Here is a 12,790-nt window from a genome sequence, read left to right as displayed (position 1 = left end):
TAGGTAGTCGAAGATCAAAGATGGGGAAACACTTTTGACTTTCGTACCCTTTCGATCCGATCGATGTGAACATTGTGATACAAGACCCAAATTGTAGCTTCATATTCCAGAATGCTGCGTACCAGTTCAATATTAACATTTCAAAGAAAATACACATCAAACATGTGATGAGTACCAAAACTGCATAAGCTTACACGGTTACACATGTATAAAACTCTCTCCATTTGACGACCACCACTATCCTTAAAGATTTGCGATAGATTTTTAGAATTCACTGCAAAGATCATTCGTGAATAGCATGAAAATGAGTGGTTCAAAGTGGCTCCCTTGTTTGGACTCGTGAGGAACAGAAAGTCTTCTGAACGCCCTACTCCAATTTATAAATCATATTAGTTGATAGCCAAACCAACTTATATCGGCGATTCCCGATTTCAGGTTCCGGAAGTACCTTCCGGAAGTAACTTTCAAAATGAAACTCACATCGATTTCTTAATATTCTGGAACAAATAAGCGCAAGGAGATCGTGATAGTTCGAGGATGCCAAATTGGGTGAATAAGGTTACCGTTGATCTTATGTTGCGTGGTAGCGATATTCGGTAAAATTTTTGCCATGACAATCCAAGAAAACTGACCGCCAACCTGTTCGATTGAGATGAAGGTTTCGTTAACAAACACCAAAAGTCTAACCGAACCTGCATCAGCATAGCCAAACATGCTTCCGAAGTGCGCTCGCGTTTGTCTTTTTAGTCCAGAGTATGCATCCGCGGCATCCAGTGAAAATCTTTTGCATCTGCAGAATCTCACTTAAACTATGGTACGTGGGCTCAGTACTAATCCTGGTGGCATCTGATAGATTGCGTACCTTTCTTTTTCAGTCATCCACCATTTCATGTAATGTTAACACTGTACCTTTAAAGCGCATCGGAGCCCCTAACGCTGCGGGCTCGATCATCACAAAACTCTCGAAACCACAATTTCACGCTGCAATCCAAAGGAGTACTAAACTCATCTGTTCCGCGCATATCTGAATCGTTCCTCGTTCTTTCTCGTGTGGTGTGGCGGCATCCATCGTGGGGGGTTGTCTTTGCAGTCTGCCACTCCACATAACTGACACCAATTCAATAATATAATTATTTTTTTTTTAAGGCACACTGCTTAAGCTCTAAGGTGCCAAGGACTTTTTCTAATTTTATTAACGACTAACTTAAAACTAGGATAGTATGATTGGATAATGTTGTATTGGGGTCGCAGTGGTCGACTTATAACTGACACCAGCGACAGATATTAAATTCTGCCTATAGTAGGGTTATCGAGCCTTTGCTCATTCGCACCCTCTCATTCTGCTACTACCACGGAAGGCGGTAGAATTCAATCGACGCCGATTATAATAGGACACACGTAGAGGCATGAGATAGGGACTTGTGAGTGGCGACTCACCATTTGACGACTAGTAATTTTGGGGTACTGTTAGTTTTGCATAAAAATGAGAATTGCATAAGCAGCAAAATACAAGCTAATTTTGTGTGTAATATTATTAATTATCATTGCAATCGCATTGGCTCGGTTCGTTGTAAATATAAATACATAAATGTCATATACAAACATCAATTAAACATGGCTCACTTTTGTTTTTCAGCAACAATGAGGAACAGTCGCAGAACCAACCGTCGTTCAATCTGGTCAAACTATTCATCAAGCAGAAAAGCAGCTCGACCGACACCTGCATGGACGTTTCGTCCGGTTGTTGGCCAAGTGATTCCACCAACAGTGCATCGGGCGGGGAGAACAACAACAACAGCAACACGAACCTGGCGGTGACCAACTGCAAGGACCGTACTCGGAAGAAGAGTATGAACGATTCGGGAAAGTGTTCCACCCTGGGCCGGCATGACGAAGAGGACTTCCAGTTCGATAGTCTGGATGCACAAATCAATAACAATAATAATAACAACAACAACGGTAACACCGGAACGACCGATACAACGGCGACCGGTCAGGACGGACGAACCAAACTGAATGATTTCAATTCGCCAGTTCACAAACGGAACTATAAAGCTTACAATCTGAATATTGCCAATAAAAATCAACCGGCCGTCAATCCGGTGGTGTACAATCTGATGAACAACAACAACAACAGCGGAAGTGTCAGCACCAGTATTACCACTAATAGTACCAATAATAACAACAACAACAACAACAATAGCTTTAAGGACACCAACTCGGATGCTAGTCGCACGTCGGAGAATCTGACTCAAATTTTCAACAACAGTGGCAATAATAACAGCAAGGGTTCGAAAACGAAAATTCCGATCGAGATGATTACCAAATCGATGCAGACTTCCTTCATCGGGACTGCTAGCTCCAAGGAAAAGGTACGCGTGATTCCGCCATCGTTTCTGGATCGACTGAACAAGCTGGGAGACAAGCAGAAGGCTCCCGTCTTCGTGGTGTATCCGAACTACGTTTTGCCGGACCTTGGCTTCCTAAATACACAAAACGATGTCGTCATATCGCCGATCGCGTTCAAAGAACACTACAGCCAGCGGACGCAGCTGCGCAAGCCCCGTCCCGTTTCGATGAACGATATCGAAAACATGAAAGCGAAGGAGTACAAACATGTGCTGGACTGGAAATCGTTGATTACACTGCTACCGCAGGAATACCGCAAACTGTTGAGGAACATTCCGGAAGCGAACGTGATCAGTTCGGCTGAAGATGCGGCACCCCAGAAGCCACTCTTCTGTATGACCCCGCCGTTGAGACGTGGCCGGGGAGTGACCTGTGATTGTGTGAATATTTTGAATACTCAGACCTACAATAGTTCAAGTTCCGGAGGCAGTTCTAGTCAGCCACCGAGCTCGGGATACCGTGGATCGTCTACGATGTTAACCGACTCGGAGTTGGATCTTCTAGGTCCGAATGCGGGAAGCGGTGGTTTCAACAACAATCTGTACGTATATCAGTATGACAGTCCGGCCGAGGTTGCCTCCGCTGAACGACCACCTTCGGGACGGGTGGCTCCGAAAGGCATCCTACGAAGAACAAACCCTCAAAGGCCATCGACTAAAACTAAACGAAACAGTATGTTTGAAGAAAATCAGAAATCAAAACCGAACGTGGAGAAACGACGTTCCCTGCAAGAACCGTGCTACAATTTTTCGGAGGAGAACTTGATTCTGGAGGATTCGATAAACGAACTGTCCGCCGGGGGTGGTTCGAAGAAGGTGAACAATTCACCGAACATGTCCCAGCACCAAACCCGTCTTCCGAATACTCCCAAACTTCCGTCAGCCGACGATTATCATCGGTTGAACAAGCTAAACGAATTGAATGATCTCGAACTGAACAAGGCTGTTAGTAGCAAGCTGAATCGAGCTCAGCATCCGCAATCCTTCGAGGACGATTTGGAGGCACGTCTCCGAGCAGAGCATTTCCTTTCGAACGTTCCCAAATCGGAACTGAAACATTACGCCGAGCTGGCCCACGTATTGGAAACGACCACGGCTGAGAGTGCCACCGGGCAGCTGGAGGAAATATACGACCGCACCCGATTGAGGCATGAAGTGAGCCGAGCACTTGCACAGCGAAAGAATGTGTCATTTAACCGAAACACACCGCCGGTTAATACGACTCCGGTTCGGCAGCAGCAGCCACAGCCGCAGCAGTTACTACGACCAACAGACATCAAATTTTCGACACCTCCCAATTCGCCGAACATGTCGGTAACGATGGCACAGAAACCACCGCAGAAGCCACTCGTCTCACCGACCAGTACCGAACGCGAGAAGCAGGACAAAATTCAATCCAATCGGTTCAAGCGGCTGCAAATTCAGTGGGAGTTGCTGAGCAAGGAAAGTCATCAGCTGAAGCAAGACTTGCAGCATCCGCGTAGCGGAGGCAACACGCCGACGACGGCAATGAAATCCAAAATTCCTCGGCCCGTTAGCTATCCGACAACACGGTAGGTTTTTGAGAAGGTTTTTGTAACGAATAAACAATAATCCCAACATTATTTTTTCACAGGGCAAACTCCGATCCGGTGGTAAGCAAAACGCTTCGATCTCCAAGCCGGATTGTTCCGCCGAAAAAATATACCGGCGGTTCAACGGCCAATGTAGCAACGGCGTCACCCCAGCAGCAGATTACATCTCCACCCACTCCGGCACCGCGAACTCCGATTAAGTTGCTACACACAACACCGAAGAAGACCGCCGCTGCCGTCGGTACGCCCAGGTAAGGATGGTTTTTCTTACGGTTGTCAGATTCTATCGGTAATAGTCTCACACCTCTTGGGCATATTTTCTATAAGTTTGGTGCAGTGTCGATGAACAGACGCTGTCACACTTCTCGAACTCTGCTTGACAACTATTTTTAATCGTACATTGGTTTTCCCGTGGGTTGGAATTTCATAGTCGATTTCAAACAATTCTCATAGATTAGATCTCTGAAAATTGTGAAGGCCAGTCCATTGTTGTAACGGCATTTTTCTCGTTTCCTTTCCGAAATGCCCAATTTGTATGATTGTTCTTGAGCATTTTCTTTTTTCATTTTCATACTTCAGCAGTTCACAACGTTGAATTTTGAACATCATGTCGGCGTTAAGATATTGGTTAAACAGTTCTACCAGATGTGCCAGTTAGTAATGCGATGTTTTTTTTCTAGACATGTCTCTGCAAACACTTTCACTGCCGAAACTATTTGTATCATTTTTTGCTTAAATACAGGGTTACGCAAAGGAATCTGACACATTTTGTTCACAGGTTTATTTTCGCCTAGTAGTTTTCCATCATGTATCACTGGAGTGTCGCTCACCGCGTTTTTATTTATTATTCGTTTTTGAACAATCAGTTGTACATTACACTTATTCGTGAATTAAAAAAACGTTTGATATTAGTGGAGGGGCTTCTTCACAACCTGTAACGAATTCGTATATTCATAATCACGACTATTTTGCTTTTTTACTGCGTGGTCCAGGTGGAAGTGGGCTTCGTCGCTCATAATTATGTCCCTTAGAGAAATTTCTTGTTGGCGAACGATAAACAAGCTCAAAAAACCGTCGGTTTCAACTGCTGGGTGCGATATTATATGGATGAAACGACAAATCTGCCTTGATCATTCGATGAAAACAACGACGATAAATTTGAAAAGTAGCCGCATGTTTCTTTCCCGAGCTCTTGGGACTCTTCACTAGAGAAGATCGAACTCGTTCAAAATTCTCCGGTTGTCCGTACAGTTTGGACGTGGCCCGGAGGTTTCATTTTGATCACAATGCCTGTTTTAACAAAAAATTTCACCCACAGTATTACGCGAAGGTACCGGAATTTTTGGCTTTAATTTAAAATGTCAGATTCTTCAAATACGAGTTATAAATAAAAACGCAGTGAGTGACACTTCAGTGCTCCATGATGGTAAACTACTGCACGAAAATAATCCTTTATTCTTCTACTTTCCAATTTCGTGTTCAGTTTCTGCCTCCTAAAAGTAGGGATTCCAGTGTGAAAGACAAATAACGCACAGGTCAACCCCAAAGTTTAAAATTGTCGAATGACCACGAGCGTTGTTGAACGGAGACAGTATTCATACTCAAGAGAAAGTCGTCATTCGTTATTCGTCAAGCCATTTCTGATCATCAACACACCATGGAAAAAAACTCAGAAAGTAGGAAAATGGATTCCTCATGAGTTGAATGGTAGACAGCAGACGAAGCGCAAAACGGTAAGCGAGATTAGCTCTACGACTGGATCGCTTCAAAAGACGAACAGTTTTTTCGCTGTGGTTTTAGTAAGTCGGTGGAAAGATGAAAAAAAACTAAAAACAACCTTTTTACTGCAAGATGTCTTAAAGCCATTTCGCGGGTCGGCGGCCAACTCTGCCGGCGTCGTCTCGGCGGCTTTATGCCGCCGAGCCATCTTGGCTTCGTTTATGTGGCTGCGCCACATTAGTTATACAGAAGGAATAATAACACAAAAAAATAATTTGATGTATTCGAAATTACCCTTTCGGCGAAATGACCCTTTCGGCGAAACGACTTTCGGCGAAATGGCATTCGGTGAAACGACTTTCGGCGAAATGGCTTTCGGCGCAATGACCCGCTCCCGGTTAGAAGTCCCAGAGAGTCGAATTATAAAATAAATTGAGATAACACAAGAAATCCGCATAATTTTGAAAATTCACATAAAAATAGTCGCAAAACTTTTAAACTCGTATTAAAAACCGTATAAAAAGAGACTTGAGTGTATTGACCTCGTTACTTACAATCAACAGGTATTTTCATTCAGGAAACCCCGCATATCCCGATCAGATGGTAATAACAGAATTATAACAACTGCAGTAATTTGTTTCAGAAATATTTTGTAACATATTTTGAAATATTTTTGGCTGGTAAGCTGTTAAAATAACAAAAAAGACTCTAGTGGGAATAAAATCGTAACAGATTTTGGAACATACAATATCGCCCCTAAATCCACCATCATATAATCAATCCTATACTCGTGTTCAGTATGAAGTTCATTCGATGACACTTATACTCGAGTTCAGTACAAAGTTCTACTAATATCTTGTATCTGATATTGTATACAACCGAAAAGGTTGTATACTATTCGTAGGTTTAATTCTCTACATTGTCAAATGTAACTACGAAATTGCTATTAGGTGTACAACTTTGCTTCCGCCGTTTTTTTTCCCAAAATTTAAAGCTTTATTGCGAAAAAGTGCTTACAGATGTATTATTCAAAGTATTGTCCGTCGCTAGCGACAACTTTCTCCCATCTTTCCGGAAATTTTTGGATCCCGGCTCGAAAAAAGGAGTCCTCTTTTGACGCTATCCATGAAGCAATCCATTTTTTCAACTCTTCGAAGGATTGAAAATGTTGATCTGTCAGGCCGTGTGCCATCGAACGGAATAGGTGAAAGTCAGAAGTGGCGACATCTGGGGAATACGGCGGGTAGGGCAAGACTTCCCATTTCTGCGTTTCCAGGTACTTTTTTACCACTTTTGCGACGTGAGGCCGAGCATTGTCGTGTTGGAGGATGACTTTGTCATGTCGCTCTTGATATTGTGGCCGCTTTTCTTTGAGCGCGCGACTAAGGCGCATCAGTTGCGTTCGGTAGCGATATCCTGTGATGGTTTCACTCGGTTTTAAGAGCTCGTAGTAAATTGTTATTCATCTTTGAAGGTTTTTTCTCTTCCACCATCATGTTTGTCTTCGACATCGAAATAACCATTTTCAAAACGTTGAAACCACTCTCGGCACGTTCTTTTACTCAGAGCAGCATCACCGTAAGTTTCTGAGAGCATTCGATGCGCTTCAGCTGCATTTTTTCGAATTGTAACAGAAAAGTAAAACTTCCCGCAAATGGCGAGAATTGGGCACATAAACAGACATTTTCGAGCGTGAATAATACGAAAACAAGAACAACAGTCACTGAAACGGCGATGACAATTCGTTAGGCACTGTACACACTCACTTTAAAGGCATTATCATCTATGTTTTTTAAGCAGCCTCAGCCGATACAGCCACCTATCGGAAAACGGATATATTTCAACAAAAAAGAGTAGCCGATTTTCTCATTTTCTTCAACTTATATTCAAAATGAGAGTCCCTATGGTCCCATAGCCTGCTATAGAATTTCATCTATATCCGACTTCCAGTTCCAGAGTAACGGGGTAAAATGTGTTAAAACTATAAAAACGGTGCAGTCGATTTTTTCAGACCAACCAAGCTTAGGTTCAAATGAAAGGTCTTCCAATTCCATAGAACCCTATCGATTTTTTCCGGATACGACTTCTGGTTCCGGAATACAAAGCTGATAAGTAAAAAAAAATCCAATTTCCAGAGTGATTGTCTATACAAGACTTCGACCAAATACACTGATTTTTGGTATAACGGATCATCATTTCCGGTTCCAGAAATACAGGGAAAAAGTGATCGTGTATTCCAAACCGGAAATCGTTCCAATTCTTCTGAAACGAGGCGACCGATTTTCACTATCTTTGACTCAAGTGAAAAGTAAAGTTTTTTTTTCATTAGTTGGTGTGGAATTTTGTCCGGATCCGTCTTGTGATTTCGAAAATACAATGAGAAGTGTGTATAAAATTACAATCAGTCATTTAGAGTGATAATGCAAAAAACGGATTCTTTTTTAAATTTAGTAGAGAACTATTTCTGTTTATAGGTTATGTTAGTTGTCTTTCAAACGAGCCGATTTAAGTTACGCCGTTTCCCAGTTCCCAGTTTCGAAAGTACAGAAAATAGTGGTCACTCAAATCCGGAATTTTTTTCTTTTCTTCAAGACGGATAAACTTAGACTCAACTAAAAGGGTTTACGGTCTCTCATAGACTGCTGTTTACCTTTGTTCGGATCCAACTTTCGGTTCCAGGGTGAAATGTGTTTAAAATTTCTAACCGTCCTTTAGAGTGACAATGCAAAAACCGAAAAATTCCTCTAAAGTTGGTTCAAAACTGTGTAGATCAAGTTTGGAGAACACTTGGCTGACACTTCCGATTCCGAAGATATGATCGTAGAAGTGACGTAACCAACAAACCACACTCTTGAAAGCTACTGACGAATTTTGCGCCAAATCGTGTTCGCAGTTGGCAACTCCCTCTCAGATTCGAATGAAACTCTCTCGACATATAGACTTTATCACAAAAAGCCAGTCGAATCAGAATCATTAGTGGAGTAATTCAATGGAACGAAGAGGCTGTTTTGCAAGTTCGAGTTTTGCCCCTGAAGGTTACATTTTTACAAACATCATTCATTTTATACACATATCTTTTCCGATCCGTTGCTCGTGTTAATTCCACCTGCACAAAAAAGAATTCTTTATCATCAATGGTAATTTTTTTTCTACTATATGCATGCACGGAGCATTTCACGTGTTTTAGTTATACTATCCTGGTGTCACGAGCTGCTCAATTATTGTACAATTTACGTTAGTAATATACTACTATTGAGCCTACAAACACGTTTTTTTCAAAGATCGTTTCAAATTCCTATACCATGCCTTACCAAACTAATATTAACTGCTTGTTTTCTGTTTTTTTTGCAGGCCAGCAACCCGTACACGGTGAAGAGACTAAACCTTCCAGATTGAGAACAATTTTTTTAACCCGTTTTTTTCTCTCTTATGTTTCCCCACACTCTCTGTCTCTATTTTCTCTCTATCTTTTCACATGCATTCTCTGTGCGTCCTTTCTGTGTTTTTTTGTGTTCGTCTTTGTATTTCTCCCACTGAATCCTTCTGTGCATCGCTTCAAACCAAAACGAATCACACTTTTCAATCCAAAAAAGGATACCACTAGGTGCGGATCAGAACCAAAGTAAATTTACTGCGACGGCAAGGACGACAGCGACGGCAAGGACGACAGCGACGACACCGGCAAAAACGAGCAGAACCACTAGTGTGAAAACGCCTTCTGTTGCCGGTGCAGGAAAGGTACTGTCAAAGACGACAGTGACGGCTTCCAACAGACTGAAAGTGGTACCCTTCAAAGTCTGAATTCAGGTTCTTCGGTCATCAGAAACCGTAAGTACAGTTCCCGTTTCGTTTGTGCGTCCTCGTCTGTTTCCGGGATAAGGATGGTTGGGGGTTTTGTGCGGGGGATCCGCCCTCCCCCGGCCATATCTCTGTACAGTAAGATTAGTGAAAGGTTTAAATTTAAGAACTGAAAGTGATTTGCTCCTTTTTTTTGCCCTACTCCTTTTGGCACAGTCAAAGTAGTGAATTTTTGTTTTGTATAAAGTTAGTAACCGAGACGGAAAAATCGTACTGAATATGCGAGCGAGAAAAAAAATGCTGTGGTGAGTAGCGTAACTCACACACACACAAACACAGAATACATTCAATACACCGACATTCAACCAAAACTCTTACGCGCGCACGTAGCCATATATTTCAAAACACTCGCGTTCAAACATAATCGATGTATAAATCCTGTATCGGAATGTTGATGGTAACCGGTTCCGAGTGTTGCCGACTAAACGACAAAAGAGAAACCAGATGTGAATATTTTCTGTTGTAGTTTCGTTTCGCTTACATTCTGTGTAGCTTCAACTACCAAACTATTTTTTTACTCATATTAAACACAGTAAAAACAGAAGAAAAACGCAAAGAATTAATCAAATCAACAAGGTAATGTGAAATATATATACACATAAATTGCATAACTTTAATATAAATATATAGAACAGAAAAAAAAGCTTAGAAGGAAAAGCAGAGTTGTTGAATCGCTAATTCGTACAGAAAGAGAGAGAGAGAGAAAAAAAAATTAATAAATGCTTATACACATCAATTATATTATACACGCAGTTAAGGCAAATTCGAGTAGAAGGCAAGCATAATCCAAAACAGCTAAGTCATTAAATTTAAGATGCGTTTATATTACAATAAAAAATGGAAGGCGCTTTGTATTGTATTGTAATACATTTTGGAACTTGGAGTAGGTTAGTTATGGACTTGGCGTGTGTGCGATAATTAGAATTACTAGCAATAATAGTACACTAGTTATATTGGTTTTTAATTTGTTTGTGTTATTTCTTTTTTTTGTAAAGGTTTGTCACCAATTCATATTTATTTGTCCCTCGAACCTGAAAAATTCTTTTTTTGCTAAAAAAAATCTACTCAATCTGACGATATTTTTTTTGTTGTCATAAAAATTAGATATGGATTTCGTTGCAAATTTCGGTAACAAATCAGAGCAACGTGCCACCAGAGCCTTCTGAGGTTCTGAGCCCAAACCCTTTGCTGGGTAGGTTGTTTAACTAGTTGTACGTTTTCCACAATGTTTATACTGACGCTTGGTTTTACAGGAATTCAAAATTAGAACCCAGCTTATTGAAAAATTGCTGTCACCGTCAGTCGTTTGACAAATGTGCCATGTTTTCAACTGTTTTTTTTTCTCTGGGCTTACGGCAGATCTGTGTTTAGTCTAGCCTTTTTAGCCATATTCTATCACAAATAACGAAATGACTCGAATCAATCGAAACACCTTTTCTCGATTTAGTGAAATAACGCTTGAGTCATTTAGTATCTGGACGCAAAAATCTGACTCATATAGGAAGGTCATTTCCACCATTCATTGAGTGGTAAACAAACTGTTGTCAAAACATTCCAAATCCGACAACTAGAAGCGCCACAGTAAAACGGTTTCGAGATATTAAATGATTCAAACTTTAGGCAATCGAAAATTCTCACACTTTTTATGCCTAGCATTCTTGTGCAATCCCGTCCCTGCGCGGGGAAGATGAAACAACGTACAGCGAATTATTTATTTACGTTATGATTAGAACTTCGAACTCAACGACCATTTTGTTTGTCCCATCTTGCACATCCTCTCCTACAACGCATCCATTTTTGTCACTCAAAGAAGCAAAAGTGCCATAGGAATTCGAGCGTTGCGTAGCAACGTCAATTTGTTTGTTTATTTTTTCCACCACGCGAAACCGAGTAACCCGAGTAAGTACCTAACCCCGACCTGTCGGATGCATGTTTTGCTTTTTTTTCGATCGAACCACAACAATCGGGATTACGCTTGCTACTCCACCGATGAGTTGCTTATGGTTGTTGTAGTAGAAAATGAAACGGGAGACTAATCTAGTGCAAACGATCTCCTGCTTGATTAGCTTCATAATTAAACTAGTGGTTTTTTTGTGTTTAGTTCACACGCCGGAAGTCCCGAATGCTCGTAGTTATTATGTTTCAGCTTCGTGTGCGAGGGCATTCATACACTGAGAAATAAAAAAAAAAAACAACAACAAAACAAAACATTTATGACAGATGTTATCGCAGCATGCTGAGCATTGCAAAACACACAGAAAAAAAAATAAGTGAAGTAAAACCTGTATAACAAATGTTACAGCAGAGTTAGAATTCGTAGAAATCAAAAAGCCTATATTTACTGAAGTCCAAATATCACATCAAGCAAGCCAGAACAAGACAAGAATCATGCTTAATTTGAGCACATTAGTGTTTAAGAATCGATCGCATGTTGAATTGCGTTGGTGTTGCTTAATCAGTGATCATTAGCTTCGTTTTGCGTCGGTTGTGTTTGGCCCACTACTCTCAGTAGCTAGTTAATTTAGCCGATAAATTTTCCTTACTCGCTTAGGTGATTTCAAAATATACATCAATTGACCAAAACGACATCCCCGCTTTCGATTGAAGTGTGTCTTTCCTCAAATCCTATGATCGAAAAGGATCTCTTATAATAAGGTCCTTTCACATCATGGGAAGGCTATTTCCCAATCAATCTCTGCCGCAGAATCAAATACAAAAAAAAACTTCAAACTTATAGAACAAAACAAAAAAAAATATAGGCTTCGCAATGTATTTTTTTTCCATTTAGCCCGCTTGCATTATTGAGACTCTATTATATATATACACACTCGTAAACACATATTAAAGGAACATATTACATATACAATTTAGAACATTATCGTTAGACAAACAAAATGGTAACAAAACAAAACAAAAACAAAAAAAAACACAAACGCAAGGCAAGTTAAAATTATCCTTGATGAAACAAATCAGAGATTAAATACTTTGAGAGAAAAGAATAAAAGATATTATTGTCTAAAATGTTTCAGAGTTTTTCCGCAAATCCGTGTCCGAAAATCACATCCAAAGTTTCTACGATTGTTACTGCCTTAATTTTACAATGTGTCTCTGGAGTTTTCTAGTCGGTTGCTAAAGTTGCTGGAAGTCAAGATGAATCTGATGCCGTGTAATCAAAGAAAAGCTATCATTTTTCCAGTCGAGCTGTTCGTCCCCGTCTACTAGCATAAAGGT

At 40.7% G+C, this 12,790-nt stretch overlaps 1 protein-coding gene across 4 annotated transcripts in view; it reads left to right on the top strand.

The window, feature by feature from the left end:
* The window catches only part of LOC131426050 (uncharacterized), a 115,193-nt gene extending 102,613 nt beyond the window's left edge, over positions 1-12,580 (top strand). For all 4 annotated transcript variants that reach the window (XM_058588469.1, XM_058588466.1, XM_058588467.1 and 1 more), the window contains 4 exons: positions 1,637-3,961; positions 4,024-4,233; positions 9,053-9,070; positions 9,295-12,580. In XM_058588469.1, coding sequence (XP_058444452.1) covers positions 1,637-3,961; positions 4,024-4,233; positions 9,053-9,070; positions 9,295-9,502 — 2,761 coding nt within the window. In that variant the 3' untranslated portion in view covers positions 9,503-12,580. The remainder of the gene's footprint in view (positions 1-1,636; positions 3,962-4,023; positions 4,234-9,052; positions 9,071-9,294) is intronic.
* Positions 12,581-12,790: the final 210 nt, after the last annotated feature.

This window comes from Malaya genurostris, chromosome 1 (assembly GCF_030247185.1).
Source record: "Malaya genurostris strain Urasoe2022 chromosome 1, Malgen_1.1, whole genome shotgun sequence".
Lineage (NCBI taxonomy): Eukaryota > Metazoa > Arthropoda > Insecta > Diptera > Culicidae > Malaya > Malaya genurostris.
The sequence above is the reverse complement of the archived record's forward strand: the minus strand, read 5'-3'. Positions and strand labels throughout refer to the sequence as shown.